Source organism: Corapipo altera, unplaced genomic scaffold (assembly GCF_003945725.1).
Source record: "Corapipo altera isolate COAL_440 unplaced genomic scaffold, ASM394572v1 75, whole genome shotgun sequence".
NCBI classification, from domain to species: Eukaryota; Metazoa; Chordata; class Aves; order Passeriformes; family Pipridae; genus Corapipo; species Corapipo altera.
The window spans coordinates 10,833,678-10,857,139 of record NW_020884887.1 but is presented as its reverse complement, the minus strand read 5'-3'; the positions used below and the strand labels follow the sequence as shown (position 1 = coordinate 10,857,139).

The following is a 23,462-nucleotide window of genomic DNA, read 5'->3' as shown; positions in this document are numbered from 1 at the left end:
AGCTGCCACCAGCAGGCTCAGCGGCTGCAGAGCTTGGCTGGTGTGTCCCAGCGCTGCAGCACCGCTGCAGGGACATTCCCAGCGCTGGGGAGGGCTGGAGGTGACAACAAGTGGATGAGCTCTGTAGTCACGTGGCTCCATTTGGTTCCGTGCCTGGGAATCGCCTGTGAAATCCCATCTGCAGCGAGGTGTCCCCACAGGGAACAGCTCTCGGTGGGGGCACTGGGGCTTGTGGCTGTGCTGAGACCTCTCCAGTGCACAGGCTAGGCTACCATGCTCAGTCCTGTCTCCCATGCAGCCCTCGGGATGTAGAGAGGCAGGAGGAGAGTGGGAAACCCTGCAGGATCAGCATCCACCTGCCTGGGGAGAGACCTGAGGGATCCTGCTGCCATCTGCCTGCCGTGGCACCCAGGAACCTGTCTGACATTCCCGATGCAGAGGATGCTCTCCCTGAGCCACAAATATCTCCAGGAGGACACAAAACCAGCAGCTTGAGCTCTGTCTGCCCCCAGCACCTGCATCCCCACCCCAGCACAAGCCAGATGGTTGGGTACATATAAACCCCTACACCACTGGGGACCACTGCACGTCAGCCAGACACCTTTCTTCTTGCATCCCACACCAGATGCCAGCCTGGAGGTGCCAGGTGATCTCCGCTGGAGGACTACCCAAAATCACACATCCCCAGGGGCACCAGGCTGCAACCTCAGCCTCCCCCTGACACTCAAGGCAAAGCCAGCTCTTCAGGAATCCTACGGATTTGCCCTGGGCCCCTGTAAGACAAAGAGATGAGTCCCAGAGACAGCACCTACCGGAGAAGTTCCTGGTGGCCAGCATGGTGGTGAGGATGGCTCCCTGAAAGACAAGGAAGGCAGAAGGAAGGATGTGCTGGACCCCAGCTCTCCACACCCTGCTGCTCCCCCCATCCCTGAGGACGGAAAGCCCTGCTCAGCACCTGTCCCTCAGCCACCTGGCTGGACGGAAACTGGCCCACGGACTGATATTCTCCTCCTGCCATCAAAAGCAGCTCTCAGTACCCAACTCCGTATCACCAGCACTGAGGCATTGGGTTGCACTCTCTGAAACTGCCTCCCCTTCAAGATTAAAGTGATATTAAATATCTGTTGGGCATCTTTCAGTCTCATACTACCCTGCCCTAGATGTAGCACAACCCCACTGACCGGGGCTGGCAGCTGGTGGCAAAGGGACCCACCAGGAGCGGAACCAGATTTAATTGGGATTAAAGCTGTGCTAGCTCAGAGCATCAGGGCAGGGATTGCTCATGGGAGCCACGCAAAGATCACCACTGCAAAACAACATTTGTAAAAATCCTTCCCCTTTTCCAGCTGAGTTTACTAACTAGTTGCTCAGTGCATAATGAGATTACTTTGGACTAATTGCTTACAGTAATGGATTACTATTTGGAAGTGTATGCCTGAGCTAATTTGATTACTTGTCTAGCAGAAAAGTAATAATAGTTTATAGCCAGTTTCTTTGCTTGATAATCTTGTTAGTAGCCTGCAGCTGCACTGTTCTGTGTCATGCTGCATTCAGACCTGGAGCACTGATGGCTCTGGCTACAAGAGAGGCCAGAGCTGTCCTGCTCTGTGCCTCCAGCTCTGGAGGAGGCATTGTGATTTCCAGAGCCCATTTCCAGTGCCATGCTGCTGGCTGAGGCTGAGCAGCACCTGGGAGATGGGTGCTTCAGGGAGGTGCTCCAGTTGGAGATGGTGATTACAGAGGGGGTCCAGGCTGTGGCATGTGACAGCATCTGAGACAGGAAAGATTGTGGGGCTGCTGGTGTGGGTGAGCTTTTTGCTTTTCTATGGACGACTTTATTCCTTGGCTGCAAAGTATCTTGGCCATCAGGCAGAGGGTCTCACTGTGCCTCTCAGACCCATGTCCTGCCCTAAAGAGGAGCTTTCTTGACACAGAATCCAGAGGGAAAGTGCTTACCCCAGCATCCAGTGTGACTCTGCTTTCCTTCACCATGGCTTTCCCTGAGCACTTGGGAACCCCAGACAGATGAAGCCACTACTGCACCTGTCTCTTTTGCCTTCTTCACAAGGGGGGCCCCAAATGCCCATCACCCCTATACCACTGCCCAGAGACACCACCCTGTCCCTTCACACACAGAGAATAAGCCCACCTATGACCCGACCATGTGTTTTGAAGCCAGCTTGGACACTGTGAGCATTACCTTCAGCTTCCTCCGGGCATTGAACTTCTTCAGACAGTCCACTGTCTCCTGTCTGTGCATGCATGATGCCACGGTGGCACGGTGCTGGGGGAGAGAGACCTGGCTCAGAGCAGAGCAGGGGGGAAAGGGCTCCCCCAGCCCTGCTCTCACATGCACACACACGTGTGTGATCTCCCGTGGCCAAGGCACGGGCCAGGGCTGCCTGCAGCAGCAGCAGATAAAAGTTTAATGGGCAGTGGGAGATCGAAGCTCTGGAGTCAGCAGGATCTGCTCTGGTGGAGGGGTTGCAGGAAGAACTGGCTGCCCACACAGTTAACCCCTTGATTGACCAGCCATGTTCAGCAATGTGCTCAGGGTTTACACATGTGGGGTCCCAGGGTTAAGCCCACAGACTCCTCCTGCCTTTAGGAGCTGATTCAGAGAGAGAACTAGCAGGCAGAGCAGTGGGATGAAGTGAAGGCTGGGGGAGTTGCTGCTGGGGAGGGTGGATGGATGGACAAACACAAGCCTGCTCCCATCATCTCTGAAGAAAAACCCCCCAGCACAGTGTGACACCAAGAAACCAGCCTATCCCCACCAGGGCTGGGAGCATATGTGTCCTTCCCATCACCAGCTCCCCCAGGACAAGCTGTTTGCATTCACAAGCTTTTCTCTGCTGTAAAACCCCAGGGAAAACGCTGCTCTGAGAGCACAGAGAGGAACCATGCCAGGAAACCATCTTCCCAGGATGGAGAAGAGAGCTGGCAGTGTGTGTGATATCACATGCTCCTCGGCGAGGTGTTCCCCCCTTGTGAGCCCCCACATCTCTGCAGCTTCAGCCCCAACCAGTGAGTGTCGAACTCACCGATATCCAGGGGTGCTTCAGAGCCTCCGCTGCCGTGATGCGCTTGGACGGGTTTATGGTCAACATCTTGTTGATGAGATCTTTTGCTTCTGGAGTCACTGTGTCCCACTCAGGGGAGGGGAACTGCCAAAGCAAAGGGACCAGGATGAGGGATGGCAGGAAGGAACAGAAGGAGCAGAAGCCCCTTTACATTTGGGTTGGTTCTCCCGCAGCTTGGGGCAGGTTGGAGAGATAGTGGCACAACTGGAAAGAGCTGCCACGTAGAAAACTGGAGAGCAGAAGTGGAAGAAGAAAGTTGGAAGGCCCAGGACAAGACCTATCTGTCCTTCAAAGTGGCCCTGAAACATGCTAATGTGTGCACCCTCTGTGACCAGGGCAGAAGAAAGAACCTTGCTCGTGCCTGTCTGCATTTGGCCAGATTGCTCTTCTAGAGCAGCAGGTTGTAAGGCAGGGACAGCAGGAGAGAGGGTAGACTGTAAAAAGGGGGAGCAAGACAAACCTACTCACATCATAAGCCCCAGCCTTGATCTGCTGGTAGAGTCGGTGCTGGTCTTCATCCCAAAAGGGTGGGTACCCGACCAGCAGGATGTAGAGGATGACACCTGCCCAGGAGAAGAGATGGAATCAGTGGGAGAGAATTCATTGGTGGAGGTAGGAGCAGACTCTGCCTGGGGATTGGTCAAACTCAAGCAGAGAAACAGAAATTAGGGAAACATGAGGATTTGCTCATTGATTAAAAAGCAAAAGGCTTGTTGGTGGATCCATCTTTGTGCTGATGGTCTCTGGCAGCCACATGCAGACCCTCAAGTGGGTGCCCTGGCAGGCCTGGGCGATGCCTCGTCCCCATTGGGGGTGGAAAAAGGCTTCCCTGCAGCTGAAACTGCATGGAATCATTGCCTGACTCCACCAGGGGAAGAGAGCCCTCAGGGAAGAGAGCCAGCATCTCTCCTAACTGGGAGCTTTGGGGTACATAGGAAGGGGGCTGATCCTTCAGAGAAGGGTGCTGCTAGACTGGGAGAGAGGGTGCTGCTCTGGGGACAGCCCAAGGTAATGTGCCACCTCTTGGGTAAATCCTTCCCCCCACCTCTGTGAGATGTGCGTAGCAACTACAGCTCGGGACATGCTGGATGAACAGCCTGCCTCATCCCGCCCAGCCCAGCCCGACCCAGCCGGCTCCCGGCATTCCAGCCCCTGTCTGACTTACCGCAAGCCCACAGGTCCACGGCTTTGCCATAGGGGTCCTTCCGGAGCACCTCGGGGGAGAGGTATCCCGGGGTGCCAGCAAAACCTGGGACAGACAGCCCATCACACCCTGCCGGCAGCAGCCCCCATCCCCACACAGCTCACCAGCAGGGACTGGTGCCCAGCCAGGCACGGCGAAAGCCAAGAGTCCTGGCACATCCTGACCTCGTGGGACAGGCACCCTCCTGCCAGACACCTCTGTGAGTCCTGAGGGCAGAGCAAACTGTGGCTTTCTGCCACAATCAAATTCCAGGGTGGTCCATAAGGCTGGAGTGCTCTGATGAGCACCTCCAGCACTTGCAAGAGGCTTCCCTCCCTCTGGTCTGCCCCTGTTGCCAGTTTGTCCATCTCACCAGGACATCTTGGTGACTCACAGAGTCCCTGTGGAGTTGCTTGCCTCTGCCCTGATCAATATTGGGCTGTTTCCAGGGGCAGAGCTGGAGCCATCAACCTCCTCATCCACTGTGCCTCTTGTGCTGCTGGGATGCTCCCATAACCCAGGGCTCAGGTCCTGGGGATGTGTGTCCCACCTGGAGCCCCCCTGATCAAACACACCAAGGAAAGCTGAAGAATGCCCCACCTCGGGCCAGTCCCACTCACCAAACCACGCTTGCTGGTCCCCCTCCACCTCGATGGCAAGGCCGAAGTCAGCCAGCTTGACGGCGGCACCCTTCAGCTTGGATGCCAGCAGCAGGTTCTCGGGCTGCAGGAGGAGATGGGGGTTGGAGAGGAGTGAAAGACCCACCAGGGGCTCCACTATGGATGGAGAGACCTTCCCAGCACAGCATGGAGGAAAGTCAGGGCTCTGGATGTGCTTCCCAACTGCATTGTCCTGCTATGTGTCTGGGTGTCCCTGGATCCTTAGAGAACCACGGACTTCAAGGACCTCCCTGCCCCCCTCCTTTGTGTTGTTTCACCCTGGAGTTGGTCTTTGCTCTGTGGCTTTCCCGAAGCCCTACACGTGTTCCTCCCTGCTGTTTCAGCAGCCCTGGAATACTCTGGGCATTGCTCCACAGGGTTTTGCATCACAGACGGGGTCCCCCATCCTCCCACAGGCACTCCCCCTGCAACTCCTACCTTCAGATCCCGGTGAACCACCCCCATCTGGTGGCAATGCAGGACAGCCTCCAGGATCTGCTGGATGCAGTGGCTGTGGGAGAGAGGAGAAAGCTCACACAAGTGGCCGGTGAGGCAGAGTTTTGTCACACACTTCTGTATCACAGCATTTCACCCCTCTGCCCCTCTCCCCATCACGCTGCCCACTAGCAGCCCCTCAGCACAGATCAGTGTCTCCTTCCACCGAAACCCACACATGTGTGGGGAGCAGTTCTAACCCACTAAGGCCCCACCAGAGCTGCTGCACACCCACTGATGGTGAGCAGGAGCATGGGGGCTACAGCTGAGCCTCTGGGATCCCCACTGGAGCAACACTGGAGCGCTGGGGGGGAGCTGGAGACCAGCAGTGGAGCCACAATGCCAGCCCAGATCTGGTCTCCAAACCCAGGCAGAGCATATGTGCTCTGTGTAACCTTTGCTCCAGCCCCGTTTCCCTGCTCTGCTCTAATGCAGGTGGCTCTTGCTGCATCTGCTTATTTTATATCTAGTTCATTACATCCCAGTTCTGCTGCATGTGCGAGACAGGAAGGGAAAAAGACAGAGGCGATGATCACTTTTACTCCAAAACAGCTTGTGTGCAAGGCAGAAGGTCTTTATTTACATGTATTTTATTTTATTTGTATGACACTAATAAGTGGATGGGCTGTAAGTGGATTCAGCGCAGGCAGCCCATTAAATGAGATTGCTTTCTGCTTAGAAATAAAGGATATTCTCATGCAGAGAGGTATTGTAGAGCTTACCACCCTTTTGGACACATATGTACAAGCTATGCTTAGCCTGTGGGCAAAGCCAAGAGGAACAGTGATATCTAGAGGTTGGAGAAGGGCAAAAAAATGAAGCTAATGCTGTCCCCTGGCTGAGCTGCAGGGGCCAAAGGGGTGACTGAAATGGCACCCAACCCCCTGGCTCTGCAGCAGGATACCTGGAAAGTGCCAGCGGGAGCGTGGGAGAGAGCAGAGCTTGAGCATATCCTCCTACCCAGCCTATCTTGCCTGCTCCTCTTCAGTGCTTTCAAGTGGTAAATGCCAGAGAAATGCTTGCAGATGGCTGGAATGCAGCTCCAAGGGGAAGGGGGTGAGGACTGTGGGGTGTCCGTGATATCACGGCCCTGTCTGGGCACCAGTCTGGTGTTGGGTTTCCCCTCTGCCTGCCTGGAGAGCCCCAATGCCCCCAGCCCAGGGAGTCCTGACATCCCCAGACCAGGGAAACCCAATGTGCTCAGCCCAGGGAGCCCCAACAGCCTGCTCCTTTACAGGGAGGTCAGATGTGGGCTAACCCATCATTCCAGGCAAGGAAGATGCTGCCAGCAATGGCTGGGAGCCATCTGATTTGGGGAGGAAACCAGCCCCATGGTAGCACATGCACTTCTTGGCACAGGAGTTGAGTGAGTTAAAAAGAGCATTTTTGGAAGTCTTTTTTGCATGACAGTTCTGGTTTATGAGTATGTGTTGCAGGAGTGGCTGTAAAACACCTCCCAGCACGGAAGAAGCTCATGCTGCAGAAAGCCAGGCGTGTAGGACCTTGGGAGGGAGCAGCTCTGGGGAGAAGGGGATATAATCTGTCCCCTCCACAGCCCCACGTGTGTCTGTGCTCACCTGGCATCCGCTTCACTGTAGTACTCCCTGGCCACAATGTCCTCAAACAGCTCCCCACCAGTGACCCTGCGAGAAAATAGGGGGAGCTGGATTGATTTACAGCACACTTGGCCCCGGCAATCCCCCCCCAAAATGTTCCTTGCACGGTGGGAGAGTCGGAGGTGCAGGACACGGACCTGCCCTCTGCCCGGCTTGGGGGACCCAAGCTTGGTTCAAGCCCCGTGAGAAGGGCTCGGGTGAGATGGAGGGTGTGTCACCCCGGGTGGAAGCACAGAGATGGCAGTGGGTCAGGGGATGCATTGAACCATTACTCACAGGTCAAATATCAGGTAGTGGTGGCCCTCCTCAGAGATGCTGTCATGGAGCCTCACTGCAGCAGAGACAGAAGGGTTATGGGGTACACCTGGCTCCCACTCCGCTCCCCTGGAATGTGTTTGCTCCCCTTTGGGCTCAAGCAGGAGCTGGGGAAGGGCATGAGCAGGGCTATTCCTCCTCCCTCCTCCTCTTGCTATTGCCACTGACTGGGTGGGGGTCCCTGCTCACCAGAGGACCCCAGCCATGGCCTCAGCCTGGGGCAGTGGTGAGAGGCTCAAAGGTCACCTCCAAACTGGGGACTGCCCAGAGCTGTGTCTGGCTGAGGTTCCGGGCAGCTGCTGGGCTATCTTGGGCACTGGGCAGGCTGCAGGCATGGGTGTCCCCAGCCCCAACAGGATTAGTGCCTGGGCACAGGGAGAGCTCAGCAGGGTGCTGGGCTGACAGCCCTGGCACCCACAGGGCTCTTTTTATTTTCTGCTCATGACCTTCCTTTTCTCCTTGGGAATCTCCGCAGGATGAGTTTCCACATCTCCTGGAATCTCACCCTGCTCATTACACCGAGGGGCACCCTCTCCCCTCGTGCACAACTCACCAGACACAGCCAGGTACAAATCTGTCACCCTGAAGCTGTGTGCTGGTTATTCAGACTCAGATCCCTGCTCACAGCTTAGCAGGCAGATGTGCAGCAAGGGGAGGGGCACGGAAACAGGTAGGATGGATAAACAGAGCCTGGTCCAGTGTCCTCCGTCCCCCACCTCTATTTTGTTTGATTCCCTTGAGGCTGTAAATGTTTAACCCTTCTCTCTCTCTCACCTGGTTTTAGCCCTATACAACTTTCAACATCTTTGAAAATGTTAGGAATCAAGGAGGAAAAAATAAACATCAAGGTGAGTTTATGGGAATTTTTACTTATAGACCCTTTTACTGCAGCTAAATCAGCTGAGCCCTGTATGGAAACATCCTCAGACTCAGTCTGAGCCAGGCAAGATAACACGCCCCGTCGCTGAGCACAGATACTGCACTGTATTTCTCTTATCTCACAGGCCAGCAAATACCACTCTTCTGGTCCTTCTCCTGTCTCCAAGCTCCACAGGCAGATCCAGCAGCTGCCAGGACCATGCTGCCAACAGTGGCAGCCCACCCAGCCAGGGCAGAGGAGGTCTGATGAGCTGAACACCATCCTTCCTATCGGTCTCTCCTGTGATCCTGATTACTAACACAACTTGCTCGTCTTATTTCCCAGTTATCCTTCTCCACTGCTGGCCTCTGCAGACATTCCCCATGCTCCAGCATCTGTCTGCTCCATTTTTCTCTGACAAAATCCCAGCTTTCCTGCCTTTCTCTGCTGAAAGAGACGCAATTCCTCCCATTTCATCTCACCTGGGAGGGATTTGGGGGTATTGGAGGGATTTGGCTGGGATCCCGCAGAAGCCAAAGTGTTCTCAGGGGGATTAGGTGAGTTCGGTGTGGATAGGGCCAGTGTAACCACAAACAGATGGTCCAGATACGTTCCTTGCCTGGGGAAGTCCCAAATCCTGTGGCTGCCAGGAGGAGCCAAGGAGGTATAAGAGGGAGCAGTTGCTCTAAATATAACCTGATCCTACAAGTATCTGTTACTGACCGTAGTCAGAGAGAGCTGCACTGTCCAAACCACTCCAGCTCAGTTCCAGGAGCCAAGGCAAGAGCAGGACACAGCTTTGGGACTGAGAGTCAGGGGACAACAGGTACCTGGAGTTAAAACTGCAGGGCTGCGTGCAGCCAAAGTTTTCCCAATAAAGCAAGACTTCCCTGAATGGAAAAAAACTTTGGGAAAGCACAGCTCTCCTAATACATCCCCCAGTACTGTGGATGTACTGCAGGATCCTGGGGACCTGGACCTGCCCTTAACTGCCTGTGCACGGCTTTCCATGTGAGGTTTTCCAGCAGGCACAGTGCAGAGCACAGACTGGTTCCTCCAGGAACTGCAGTGTGGCTTTCCAGTGGGAAATGGAGGGACCCCATGCGTTCTCATGGGAGATGGAAAGACCCCACCTCGCTGCAGGGAACAAAGGAGAGGACAGCAAAGCCCTCGGCAGCTGGAGTGTGTCTCCCAGTGAGGGCTGGAGAGGGTTGTTCTGCCTCATCCCAGCAGCAGTGCCTCCTCTTCCTCATGCCAGGCTGCTCTGCAGCGGCACAGCTCGTTCCAGCTCCCGGGTGGGTAATGAGCCGCCTTTGCTGCACGGAAGGGGAGCTGCGAGTCCAAGTTTCCAGGCAGCAGGAGCAGTGGAGGGGCGTGAAGGGAAAGAGGGTGTGGGGTGGGGGGGTGGAGAAGAGCCTCCTGGGTATAAATAGCAGCGGATTGGGCTTGTTAACATCTCATGCTGTTAACCCCTTCCAGCCCTTGCAGCAGGGATGCTCTGAGCCTGCCAGGTCATGGCCAAACAGTGAGAGGTGGTGCAGGGGTGGGGGACGAGGCACAGGAAGGGGGCAGATGTTTCTGTCCTCGGATATCTTGTCATCTCCACTAGCAGGTGATGGAGCGGGAAGGGAGGAAGATGGCCACAGGGAAGAGCTGTGGCCAGGCCAGGAAGCTGGGGAGCTCCAGCTGTGTGGCCCAGCTACCATCCTGCGGGTCTCGTGGGGTGAGTTCCTCTGGTTTTAGTATTTCCTGCTATTCACGCATTTGCAGTGTGTTTCCTTCATGTCTCAGCAATCACTGCCTGTATTTTGGTGCAAAGGGGATGCTGCACTCCCTGGCAGGACCCCTGCAGGGCAGCTCCTGGTCCTGCCTGACCAGAGGCTGGGGAAGCCTGTGGGGTCCGTCACCCTGGCAATGCAGGGGAGACCTGCCATGCAGCCATGTGCCGAGACAGATGGGAGCTGACAGTCCTTTTTCAAACTGAAATATTTATGGGACAGGAGCCACATGGTTGGTCCCAGTGGCCCTGGATCTAGCTCCCTGGATCTGCTGCAGCAGCTCCTGGGGAAGGACGGATCCAGGTCACCGGAGCAGTGAGGGGGCCAGGGAGAAGCTCGGCCACAGGGGAACCCTCCCAGCTCCTGACTGTGGGTTGAGAGGGCTGCAGAAACCACCAAATGCTTTCCCCAAAGCTGCAGGATCTCACTGGGGTCGGCACATCCTGGGATGCAGCAGAGGGAAGAGGAGCTTCATCCAGACTATCCGCAGGGATCAAGAGCCTGCATCGGCATCACTCTCAGGGATGGAGTTTGGGATTTTATTTTTTTTTTTTTTTTTTACTGCAGCTTTTTCCCCTCCCCTCTCTCTCTCTCTCCTTCTGGCCTATTTTTGTCTTTTGCAGGGGCTCAGGAGTTTTCCTGAAACAGCTTTTCCGAAGGAGGCTACTCTCAGATGGACGGTCGGTGGGAAAGTCTTCGCTTCCCCCCGCCATCGCTCCTCCCACACGCCCCGCGCTGCTGCTGCTGCTCCGAGCTGCAGCCGCTTTTTGGAGCATGCAGAGGAATACGGCACCCGAACGGGGGGAGAGCAGTAAAAATAGCCCTTTGCAGCCTCCTGAGGCTCCGCTTCTCCCTGAGGGAGCTATGGCCAAGTGGGTTAGTCAGGACCTACTTCAATCCCCCCATGCCTGGTGGAGGCCTTTCTCCCCATGGCCCCGTTAAGGATGGTGCTTCCCGCGAGGAAGAGGATGGTTGTGCGGATCTCGGCTGCCACCGAGCCCCTCTCCTCTGGGATGGTGGCCGGAGCACGAGGGAAGGACAAACAGTCCGTGCTGCTGCAGGCAGGGCTGGATTATTGATGGGGACCCCCTAGCCCCGACTGGGGCACGGGAGGGCATGTGGGCAGCGGAGCCCCAACAACAGGGGTTGCAGGGTGTGCTTACCAATGTTGGGGTGCTTCAGGAGGCGGCAGATCCGGGCTTCTCGTTCCAGCTTCTGGTGATCTGAAAGAGGCAACGGCCCTAAATTAGGATCTGAGGAAGGGACTCAACTGCTCTCAGCTCCTGCTGGGCTCTCAGAGGAGCTGCCAGCACAGGAAATCTGGGGGGACAGAGCAGCTGGCAAAGAGAAAACCCATCTTTCTTTTTCTTTTTTTTTTTTTTGCTAAAGAATAGCAGATCTGGGGGCATGTTCAGCATCAAGGCCTGATGGGCACCATCCCAGCACTATCCTAGCCCCCAATCAAGCCCCTAGGTACTGATGCCATGGGTGGTCCTGGGCTCTCCCTTCTCTTAGCTGAACAATCTCTGATCACCTCCTGAATATCCTGGATTTGCTTGGTTTGTCCCTGACAGCAGCACTGTTCCCTTTCCTCCAGGTACAAGTAATCAGAAGGGACATTTCTGGTCCTGCATGGTACAATTTGAGAAACAGAATGACCGGTGAGAAGTGTCAGGCTGAAATGGGGCTACAAGCTTCGTTCCCCATCACCATCACCAGCCATTCCACATCAGGACTTTGCTCTCATGCATCACAAAACCCTGGCTCTGAAAATGTGCTTTGCTCTTGTACCTGTCTGCAAAAAGGCAGCACAGATCCCATTCCTCAGCTTTTGGCTTGGGAATGTGAGACAAGGGAGCTCTGGGCGAAGCAAGTTGAGCTGAGCCAAAAAATCCTCCACCCTGGGGCACCTCAGAATGAATCTGTAAATTATTTTGTTTCTTCCTCTCCACTTCTGCTCACACCTGACCCAGCCATCCTGCATGGAGGTGCCTGTCTGGAGGAAATTTCATGCTAGCAGGAACTCTGCAGCAGGGACAAGTGAGGATATAATTAGGGCTGCTTGTCTCTCAGTGCTATCGCTGCTCCCTTGCAGGTTCACACCCCGGAGTCTCGCTCTGCATCAAATCAAACCTGGGTGTCTCCGACCGCCAAGATGTGAAGGTGATACAGCCCCTTCTCTGCAGGGCTGAAGCCTTCCCCAGGGCTCAGTATCCCCATCCAGTGGGAGAGTCAACCCCGGGTTTGGAGTGAATTTTGCAGCCTGTACTGGAGTCTGTGAGCTGAAGGCTGGGACAGCCTCCATGGCCTCGTTCAGCTCCCCACGGCATTTTCCCCAATGGGGCACAACCTTCCCAGGATGGGATGGGGTGACAGGGAGAGGCTGGGGTTTAGGCTTTTGTTTTTCACAACTAAAGTGAATGACAGAGATGGGCTGGAGGGACAGTGAGGCAAGAAATTATCTGGGGAAGTGACCCATGGCCACAGTTCCTCTCCTATCCCACAAATCCAGCTCCTGCCTTCACCCAAACCCCATTTCTCCTCCAAGACTTCCACTTTCTCCCCTGCTGGCCCCTCTGTGTCAGCAGCCAGGAGGATGTCTGAAGAAACAGACCATGGCTGGAGATGTTTTGCAGCTTCTTTTCCCCACTCCTCCCTCCCTACCTTCCCCCCCTTTGTGTATGACACAGCCAGTGGCACATCCCCATGGGATAGTGGCTCCTCATGCCCCTCTGGGGCTTGTCCCAGTCTGGGGAAGCGGCAGCACTACAGGAATGGGGGTTCCAGATCATTAGCAAAAGCAGCTGGTGATTTCAGCTGGTGGAGCAGGGAAAATAGCTCTGGCCAAGTCTCCTCAGGGGGCAGATGGGCACAGAGCCACTGCAGGGACAGCACAAACCCCAGGAGAGGGCGAAGAGGGGCAAACTGCCTGAGGAGGCGAGTGGAGGCAGGATAGAGGGGGGTGGCTCAATCTGCTGCTTCAGGCAGCCCTGAAATCTGGGAGGCATTTTCTGCCCACCCTGCTGCCAGCTGGGGTACATGGGCAGGAGCCAAGAGCTGAGCCTAGCACTGCACACTCTACCTGGAGCCCAGCCTCAGAGGAAGAGAAATGGTCCATATCCCAGAAGAAGGGCAGGGGTCAATGCTGGAGGAGCTGGGGAGGCTCAGTGCTGGTGCTGTGCCACTTTAGCAGCATGGTGGGAGGGAGATTGCAACATGTTGGTTTAATTCCAGGTCAGAAAGGAGCTTGTCACAGTTTTCTGCATTTCAGTTTTGCCTTCGGAGGTCAGCAGTGGCAGGAGGGAGAGTCACCGAGGGAGGTTAATTAAACTCTCCTGGCAGGATGCTTGCTCTCGGCACCCATCCTGCAGTCCCGACAGCCAGAGAGGAGCTGGAGTGGGGACACAGCATCTGCTGCCCCATCCCCTCCATCCTCCTCATCACAGCTCCTCTGCCACATTCCTGGGGGCAGAGGGGACTGTGCCCTGGGGCAAGGGCTGACTGATGCTTTTCTCTGCTGGCTCAGCTCAGCCTCAGTTCGAGGAGCACTCAGGATAGACCCACCAGGACAGACCCACCAGCACCTCTTCCAGCAGCAAACAGCCAATGTGCTCCACCAGAGTGATTAACCAGATGGCAGCGAGGGGTGAGGGTCCATCTACTGTTAGAAATGAAGTCAAACCCTCACTTGAAAGGACGTTCTGATTTCACTGATGTAGGTATATGAGTAAGAAAACCTGCACCACCAAGAGTGGGGATGGGGGGTCAGTGAGGGCCCTCTCAGAAGGTGATGCTTCCAAAATAACTGTGCTACCCAGTGCCTGAAGCTGGCAGTGGTCTGGCTTGCTGCAAGGCTGTCACCAGCATTTTGCTGCAGAGTGGTGGCAGATCTCAGGAACAGAAATGGGGTCCTATGGGACAAATTCCTCATTCTGTAAGCCCTGGTTGCCTCTCACCTCCCCAAGAACATCCCCAGCACTTACCTCGAGCAGAGAGCTTCTTGGTGTTGATGATCTTGGCTGCATACTCTTGTCCTGCCAACACCTTCACGCATCTCCGGACAATGGAGAAAGCGCCCCTGGGAAGAGAAGAAGCCACAGGGAGAGGTGAGGGGTGTGGTGTGGGCAAGGGCACAGCTCAGCCCTGATGTAGGATGAGAATGGGGATGTGGAGGGTGGCTGGGGAAGGGATTTGGAGAAAACATTTGGAGGGATCTCAGTCAGCTTTCCTTGCACCACTCTCCTTGGGAAATGATGGGTGCAGGGTGAATGTGGGATTCTTCCCTCCGTGCTCCTCTGGGACACTCCAGGCATTGTGCACCTTTACTCCTCTTCCTCCCAGCTCTGCCCTACCTGTCCCCAAGAGAAAAGGGGCAATGATTTACTGGAGGCACTGGCTCCTGAGGGACACTGTGATGGCTGCGGCTGCCACGAAGCTCTCGGACACTTCAGCCTGTGTGGCTCAGCCTGCTCTAGACCTTGCAACCACAGCAGCACTTGGCAGCTGTGAGCAGTGCCAGGTCCCCCCAGCTGCAAAACTGCCACCCAGGCAGGGATAGCCCAGGGGATCCTGTGAGCAAGGACCCCTGGAGCCAAGCTGGACAGGGACTGATGCTGCTGTGCCTTGCACACGCATGAGCCAATGTGCAAGGCTCTCCTGGGATCTGGCAGGTAAACGAGCACGGCTGCTTGGGACACTCCAAAGACTCCCCTCTGCCCCTGTTCCCCATACCCCGAGTCCTGCCAGCTCGTGGCACTGCCAGTGCCGGTATGATGCTGGGAGCTGTGGCACGGCACACACACACACACACACACACACTGCTGGCCATGCTGAGCATAACCTTTGTGCCAGGTTCCCTTTCCTGCCAAACCTTTCCAATCGCTAAAATAACAACTATCAAAAGCAATCCCACCTTCCACCCCACCTTCCCCCCACTCCCCGACACCCCGCTCCAGCTCCCTGCCGAGGAATAAAAGGCCACGGGGCTGGCGAGCAGCGGCGGATAATTGATTTTACCGGTGGGGGCGGGTGGAGACGGGCAATTTGCGTTTGAATGTGATCTTTAGGAGAGCAGGCGAGCAGCGGGTGCTGAGGGATGGGGAAGGGGCCCCAGCAGAGCTGGCAGCCCACGCTCCCAGCGCCGCCGCGCAGAGCATCGCTCACGGCACGTGCCGGGAGGGAGCCGGGGGAACAGCATCCCGGTGCTTCCCAGCTTCCCCGTCCTGACGTTTAATCCTGGCTGCTGAAAGAGCTGAGCTGTTAATATCGCTGAATCCTGGAGGGGGTGGGGGGAAATTAATTGGAATGGGGGGGCAAAATGCTTCATATCCAACTTGGCCTGGATCAGAGATCAGAGCCATCATTAGTCCTGCAGTGCTGCTCTCCCCATCCCACTGGGAACGCCACAGTATGTGGGGTTTGTGGGTTCCTGTAGATCCCTGGGACTCATCTTCTCTATTTTTTTTCCTAAAAACACGTGTGATACTTTTGCAGGGGCAGGATAGTCTGGAGCAGAGAGTACAGCAAGCAGGGATGCCCCCCTTCCCCAGCTGGGGGTTCCTGCCCCAGTCACACGTTTTCACTGCAGAACCCAACATGAGGGTGGAGTGACATAGATGTCCCAGATCCACTGGAGGCTGGGGAACCCTGGCCACTGCTGGTCCCAGCGCCCACAGCCACTTGCTCATCTATTTATTCGGACTGAATGGCGAGAAAAGGGGAGCGGTGGGAAGCGGGATAAAGCAGCCGTGATGGGAGAGCACAGGTTTCACATCCCCAGCTGCATTCCTGGCTTTTGCCCCCTTCAGACCTTCCTAACAGAAACCAAATGTCTATTTGTGGTCTGTAAAGCACAGTCAAGACACTGTGAGCCTGGAGGGTGGGTGGAACATGGAGCACTGGAAGCAGGTGTAGAACACTCTGGGGTACAGGACACTTGCCATAGCCGAATCCTAGTTCCAGTGGGGTCCTTCAGTGAGTCTGCACTGGCCATGAACCCAGCATGTTGAGTGTAGACAGGCTCTACTCCCTATGCCAAGCTGCTCTCTTGCTTCTCAGCCCCGTGTGGGATCTTTCCAGCCTAGGGGAAAAAAAATCTCCCCTTGGCTCCATCTAAATGCAGCATTTCCTTCCCCGCAAAGGCAGGCATCCTCTTCTGCACCAGGAGCTCGTGAGGCTATGCAGGCAGCACTGGGGGTGCCAGGCAGGGAGCTCAGCCCTGTCTTCGTTCAAGAAACCCCTCTGGAAGAAAGAAATCATGCCTTGTTCCCTGGCCATGGGCAGCAGCGTGTCCCTTCCTTCCCAGGGCGGCGGGTCTTTGGATGGGGATCACCAAAACCCTGGTGGGAGTTGGGCCCCCATCTCTGCCTGGCTTGGATGAGACAGCATGTCCCAGTTTGAGCACGGGACGGGGACATCACCTGCAGGGCCATGGGTACAGACCGTGTCCTTGTTCCCCTGCTGGCTGCCAGCGCAGGGCAATGCTGGACCCACAGCCCAACAGCCAGCTCTGTCCTTGCAGCCTTGAGCCCTGGCATTGCTGAGTCCCAGCCCTGCAGCTTCTGCTCCTTGGTCCCCAGTCCAGGCATGACCCCATGCCTTGTCCCCACGGCCTCCCCCCCAGCCCCAGCAGTGGCTCTGCCACCGGGATGCTCCTCTTCCCCCTTTTTCACACCTTCCCTGCCAGCGCCCGGCTGTGCTGCTGCCGCCCTCCCTCTCTTCAACACCTCCTCCTCCTCCGAGGCATTTTATCTCCTTTCTAGAGAGAAGAGTGTGGGCTGGGGATTTTTTGTTCCTCCATTTTTTATTTTTTTTTCCCCTTTTTAATAAGCCCCCTCTCCTGCAGCTCCAGGAGTGGAGGGGCTGATCGTAAGGCTCAGCACTGTAATTGTCTCCAGCCTCTCCCTGAACCTGCTGTGGGGGCGGATTTGGAGGCGCCGGTGGAGCTGCACTTCATGTTTGTCCTACTCTGGGGGGCCGTGGGCAGGATCTTCTCCCTGTCCCTCGCCGCTGTCCACCGCCCTCTGCAAGCGTGGGGGATCGGAGCAGCCCTTCACTCACTCCGCTTTGCGGGGGCTGCTGCAGGAGCAGGTTTTCCCCAGCTCCGTGTCCCCCGCTTGGAACAGATGCCTTCCCATGCTTGGGAGGTGCAGGGATGTGCCAAGGGCTTGTGCTCCACGGAGCAGGCTCTGCAGACTCTTCTCCCCATCTCTGCCTGCCCCCAAAGCCCCATCGTGGTGCTGCCATGAAGTGTGTGGCATCTCAAACCCCACCTGCCTGGGAGTCAGGATGGGTGACAGCCAAGGAGATGGCAAAGGAACAGGGTGGGCGCAGCAGCCTGGCACCCACCTCCCCCACTCCTACCAGCCAGGCTGGGGACACACTGTGTCCCCCCCAACAGCCCACCCCAGTTCCTCGGGGACAGCAAACTCAAGATGGACCCTTTCTGCTCCGAATCCTTGCAGGACACTGCTCCTGATCGGGCTCTGGCAGGGGGAGAACCGTTCTGCCCACCCCTGCCAGGACCCCCCCACCCCAAACGGCACCGGGAGCATCTCTCCGGAGGAGGAACGACACTTCTCACGGCGAGCAGCTGCCGCAGCAGCAGAGCAGAGGTGCGGCACGTCGTCCTGATTTCCCTCTCTAAGCCCATGAAGCGGAAATTTCCCCATGGGAAACCGCTGATTTTTGAATGTGCCAGGATGTGCTGGAAACCATCCCAGTGGAAAATCCCCAACCAGCCCCACAGCACCTTGGCTAGCCTGGTGGAGCCCCTAACTCGGGAACACACCTCAGTGCTGTGGTTGTACCTGCCCTCTTTGGTGGATGGAAAAACCGTGGGATGCTCCAAGCTGGGAATGATGCCCCTGAATCACCCCGGGGGTGGGGTGGCTGGGTACGATGCTCACAGGGGCTGGTGAGCTGCTGCACCAGCTTTGCTCCTTTATTTGTGAATGCATTAAAATGTATCTGTCCAGGTGGTTTTACACCACAGCGCCGGGCAATGCAGGCAAACTCTGAGCCTGGGTGCTCAGCCTTTGGTGTCGCCACCCACCCAGCAAAGTGTCACATCCCAGACACCTTCAGGAGCCCTCCCGGTCCTACCCCATCACTCCTGGTCTGCAAACTCCCCTCCACATCCCCGCAGCCACCGCTGCCCAGCCAGGGCCCTGCAGCCTCACTGCAGGCACCCAACAGCCACTGCCTCCCCTGCCCAGCCCCTACCACCACCACAGAGCCTCAGAGCCCTGAAAAGCCAAGAAAACTCTGGAAAAAGCACCCACCTTGCACCATCTCCCCAGCAGATGCCCAATCCCCTGCCCACAGTGCGAGCTGGGGCTGTCCCCACCACAAGGACCCACTCCCCAACCCACTGTTCCCTGCCAGCCCCTTACAGCCACCCTGATGCCACGGGAATGGATGTGGGTATCCTGGGATGGGGGGCTCCACTCGCCTCCATGGAGCTGCACTTTATAGCAGCACCCTGGTGCTGTGGGTTGGCTGGGGAATGTGAACAGCGTTCAGCCCAGCACAAAGTGCTCCCTGTCTCAGCCTCTCCATTTCTCCTCTCCATTTCTCCATCTCTGCCCTCTCCTTTCTCCTTCGCCCCCATTTTCAATGCCCACATGTGTGTGTGTGTGGGCACACGTTTAGGCACAGGCTGCCCTGTACCCAGGCGATGCAGGGCTGCGGGGCTGGAGCATGTCCCTGTGCCTAGGGATGGACACAGCTTCCCATCTGGAGCACAGGCACCAGCTGCCCGGCACAGGCACCCTGAGCCCGTCACCACCTGCCAGCCACTCCATGGGGACGGTGGCCACACACCCCAGATTCACACACCAGCTCCAAAAAAAAAGGCACAAAAACCAAAACAGAGGCACACGCCTGCTCACTCCCGCGCCCGTTTTACAGCCACACGCTGGGTGAGACGCGGAGCATCCCTCTGCACGGAGGACCTGACATCCCCTGCTCCACCCCAGGGGGCTCAGTGCTCCCCAGGATTGCCTCACCGTGCACAGGCAGTTTTGCTTGCACTCACACACACACACACACACACACACACACACACACACACACACACACTCAGATCCAGGCACACGCGGTGACACCCGGACCTGAGAGCTGAGCCCTCCCCAGCAGGAGGGTCAGGCAGGGCTGTGGCTCACCCGCAGTGGGACAGGGGCAGGGGTGAGGGACATCCTGGGTCTGTCCAAGACCTGCCAGGATTCTCTGGGGGCTGCCATGCAGGCTGGGTCTCCTGCAGCACTAGTAACCCTGGTAAATCCGTACAGAGAAATTCCCTAAAGAAATGTAAGAGGCGCCCAATGTATTTGTAAATGTAAGGCTTTCCTCCTCGGCTGTCCCATCCCTCCTCCCGGCTGGGGAACTTCCTGAGGGAACCAGCAGCACCCTTTTCTGGGAGCAGCTTTTCCATGAAAGAGACAGTTGTCCCCTCCCCAGGCAGCTCCAGACTTCTGGGTGCCCCGTGCCCCCAGCCAAACACCCATCAGCAGTCCCTGAACTCGGGGAGGGACAGAGATGCAGATCTGGGGCTGGCAGCCCCCATCCTCACCCGAGTCCTCTCACTGATCCCCACTGCATCTCTCCGTGCCCATCTCGTTTCCCGCGTCTCCAGCAGTTCCCAGCACTGCTGAGGGTCTTTCCCAGCCAGGGAACAGCCCTGCTCCAAGCATTCCAGCCCCGTCTCCAACTTACTTGCCCAGTTCCTCAAAGAGCTGGTACTCCTCCGTGAAGCGATTGCAGGTGATGGTGGCCATCCCGAGGGGCTGGAAATGCTCCCTCCCCAGTGCAGAGTTTGGGGCAAGCAGTTCTCCTCTCGCTCCCTCCCTCTCCGTGTGCTCCCGGGGCTCTCTCCTCGCCGAGGTAAATAAGGGAATATGTTTGATTGACAAGCCCAGAGATAATGATGAGGGCAATTTGTCTTCTCAGCTTCACAAGCCTTCGTCAGCATCCCCGTCCCCATGGTGACCACCGCTGCCAGAAACGCCCTGTTTCTGTTGCCGGGGCAACTGCTTCCCAAACCCGCCACCCTCCATGGGGACCATGGCCCTGCTGGGGACCCAGCCCGGGGGCTGCCCGGGGGTCACCCACCTGCTGCAGAGGGGAGGGAATGTCTAAAATACAACTATTAAAGGCAAATTAAAGGATATGGCAGTGGTAAAATAATTGGGGCAAAAAGGGTTTCCATGGAAACCATGGTTTCCATGTTGCAGGAGGATGCTGTCACCCTGGCAACAGCTTACCTCCACCCCCCCCCATAAAAAAATACAGGCCCTGCTGGTGCCCACAGCAGCATTCCTTGGGGTCCTGGGGCGCTGTGGGATGGGGACGTGCTGCAGCAGGAGGGAGCAGATGGAACAGAAGTGTGTCAGGAGAAGCTGGAGAAACCATGGCAGGTCCCCAGGTGCCCACACTGTCCCACCTTCAGCCAGGGTTCCCAGGGGGGCTACCCCTGATCACACTGCAGGGGAGAACTGGCTGCTCCCTGCTCCCCCCCTTTGCCCACTGGGTCTCCCTATGGGCTCTGGGCTTCCCGGGGAGCAGGTCCTGAGGGTCCCCCACACAGTGGGGTGAGTGGCTTAACCTGAAGCAAAACTAGAGGGGAGCAAAAAGGCTGTGTCCTGGGGTGCTATGTCCCTATGGAGCCCAAGCTGGGGCAGATGGAGGGGATTTTAGAATGGGAATAGGAGGAAGGTTTGGCCTCCTCCTCCTCCTCTGACTTTTTTCTGCTGTGTGGCCTGTCTGCCATGCTGAACATAAGAAAGCACAAAAAGCGCAATAAAAGTAGAGTCATGAGGTCCAAACCTCAGGGAAGGGGTTTCCTGGAGCCCCCACCATCATCCACTGAGGATCCTGCACCCCCTCCTCCATTTACACCACCCCTTGCACTTTCCACCTGCTGACCACCCCTCCAGAAGAGCTTTCTACTAAGCTTTTGTCTTGTTTCTGGATGATTTTGCAGCAGCAGGGCCCCTGAAGCACCAGGAGAAGGGGCTCTGTGCCAGCTGGGAGGGCATTGCCTTTGGCAGCTGAGATGGATTGAATTCCCTTTCGGGCTGCCATGGAAGGGTTAAAAGGAAAAGAAAAGGTTCTAACCAGACAAAAATAGGGAGAAATCTTTGAGAGGGGAGAGAGAAGGAGGAGCAGAGAGGGAGAGAAGAAAGGAGGTGGAAGTGGAGGAGGACAGCAAGTGGTGGAGTGAGGAAGAGGAGGGGGAGGAGGAGAAAGGTCTAATGGCTTTTCCATTAATTGCACCATTACCCACCTTCATCCCCACCTTGCATTCCTGCATCCAGCCTCCTGCTCCCATCTGGTCCAGCCAGAGGAGATCCTGCATCCCTGGTGGCAGGGCAGGGACCTGATTCCCAGCCATGGACAGGCACAGGGATGGGGCCACGGTCCCCAAGGGTTGATGGCTTCCAGACCCACCTTGGCCATGCCCTGGCATCGGCAGAACACACCAGGCACCCTCACTTGGGGTGAGGGCAATGCATTTGTGCCCTCTGTGCCCTGGGGATGGTCCCCAAAACACCTCCCAGCCCCTGCACAACTCCTTCCCATCTCATTCCCACTCAAAAGGGGGTTTCATTCACCACCCCCAGGGCTGTGTCAGGAGGTGGGTGCTGCTGTGGGGGCCAGTGTGTCCCGATGCTTGTGGGAGTGCTCTCCTCCTCCAGCAGCAGCCTCCACCAGCCCCTCAGAGCTGAAGGGCAAAAGGAAGAGCCTCCCCACTCCAGAGACCCCATGGATGCCCATGAGCAGCTCTGCACCCCCACCCCACTCCTGCCTGTGCTAATGTTCGTGTCCCCGTGGGCTCTGCAATGTGACCTGCCCCCCCCAGTGCCCACCCCCACACTGGCACACGTGTTCAACCCCACACGCGTGACTCTGCGTGCTCCTGTAGCCGGGAGGAGGGATCTGTCCCTTCCTTCCCCCCAGGACCCCCACTGCACCCCTGATCCCCATGGCACAAACCCCTCACCCAGGCAGGGGGTGATGGCAAAGCCCCCTGTGAGGACCCTGCCTCCCTCCCTAGGATTCTCCTGCCTGGCAGAGACACAGCTCTCCAGGAAAGTTTTCTCCCTCCGTCCTCTCTATCCATTTTTTTTTTTTTTTTGCTTTTCCTCGACATTTTTCCCTCTGAGGGTAAGGGGATGTCAGACTTCTGGGTGTTGAACATGCTCTGCTTCACTGATGATGTTTTCCCAAGCAGGAACTGCTGCATGGCTCTGCTCCTGGGTGCCTGGAGACAATCCAAGGGGAGAAGGAGCTCTGGGTGAGACCTTCCCCTTCTGAGCGGGGGCTCCCCTGTATAGGGGAGTAGTTTCAGCCCTCTCCAAGGGTCCTCAGGGTATACTTAAGATATCTCTGTTTCCAGCCATCCCAAGTTTGCTCCTGCAGGGCTTTGGGAGCCAAGCTGCTCTCCTGCTGCCGTGCTCGGGTCTGGCCACCTGATGGAGACCTTCATCCCCAGTGATCCTCTCCATCACTGGGCTGCTCTCCCCACCTTTGCTCCAGCTCTACCTGCAGAGATTTAGCTTCTGCATCCCAGCCTGGGGCTGCCCCAGGGTGGGCACCTGAGATCTGATGCAAAACCCCAAATGCACTGGAATGGCAGCTCAGGGAGGACCAGTGTGTCCTGGGGGGGTTGCACCAGGTCCCCTCTGCTCCCAGGGGATGGGGCAGAACCAGCAGAGCTGTGAATTATGTATTGCAGACATTCCAAAATTATTGGGACAGTTTCACATGCAAGCTGGGGTCTGGGGGATGCTCAGTTGCTGTCCTCTGGGAAGCTGAATTTGGGGTTATTTTTAGATAAGGTTATAAATACCGTGGTAAGAACTGATTTACATTTAGGGTTGTGTTTGCAAACGTGCCCTGTCCCTGTGGGCCCCAGCACTCGCTCCTGCAACCACAGGAAGCTGGTTTTGGCTGAGATGGGGTGTTCTCAGTGCCACCCTCTCCTCAACAGCAGGGTCCATGGGCAAAGACCCTCCTGTGGACATGGTCGTGATACTTGGGGACACTCAGCAGGTGCCATGTGGCTCCCTGGGGCCTTTGTGTGCTGGTTCTGGGTGCGGAAAAACCTCCAAAAACCACATGTCCCTGGATCTCTGGAAGGAGAAAGGACAAGAGTGCCTTTGGTCCAGAATACCCTCTCCCCAGCATGAGGTGCTTGGGCTGCTCTGCCACCTCCCACTGTGGCAGTTTGCTGAGATATCCATCCCCTGTCCTGCTACTGGGCTTTTATTGCCTTCCCTCTCTCGGGTGGGAAATGCCTGTGGGGCTGGAGAGGCTTTGAGGTACCTGAAGTCCTGCCTGACCCATCCCATCCTCATTCCACCCACATCCTATCCCCACTCCTATCTCTATCCCATCCCAACTCCATCCCACCCACATCCTCATCCCCAGCCTGTTGCCCTCCCCAACCCCAACCCATCCCATCCCCATCCTC

General features: G+C 56.7%; 1 protein-coding gene across 4 annotated transcripts in view; it reads right to left on the bottom strand.

Moving 5' to 3' along the window:
* CAMK2A (calcium/calmodulin dependent protein kinase II alpha) overlaps positions 1–19,971 on the bottom strand; it is a 34,746-nt gene extending 14,775 nt beyond the window's left edge. The window contains exons 1-12 of one of the 4 annotated variants that reach the window (XM_027643759.1): positions 19,703–19,971; positions 13,972–14,066; positions 11,152–11,211; positions 7,313–7,367; positions 6,998–7,063; positions 5,364–5,436; positions 4,887–4,989; positions 4,249–4,332; positions 3,552–3,646; positions 3,045–3,167; positions 2,201–2,284; positions 813–855 (exon numbers count right to left, since the gene is read on the bottom strand). In XM_027643759.1, the coding sequence (XP_027499560.1) occupies positions 813–855; positions 2,201–2,284; positions 3,045–3,167; positions 3,552–3,646; positions 4,249–4,332; positions 4,887–4,989; positions 5,364–5,436; positions 6,998–7,063; positions 7,313–7,367; positions 11,152–11,211; positions 13,972–14,066; positions 19,703–19,764 (943 nt within the window). In that variant the 5' untranslated portion in view covers positions 19,765–19,971. The remainder of the gene's footprint in view (positions 1–812; positions 856–2,200; positions 2,285–3,044; positions 3,168–3,551; positions 3,647–4,248; positions 4,333–4,886; positions 4,990–5,363; positions 5,437–6,997; positions 7,064–7,312; positions 7,368–11,151; positions 11,212–13,971; positions 14,067–19,702) is intronic. The other 3 variants (XM_027643758.1, XM_027643761.1, XM_027643760.1) reach the window with 3 other exon arrangements.
* Between the last annotated feature and the right edge of the window lie 3,491 nt (positions 19,972–23,462).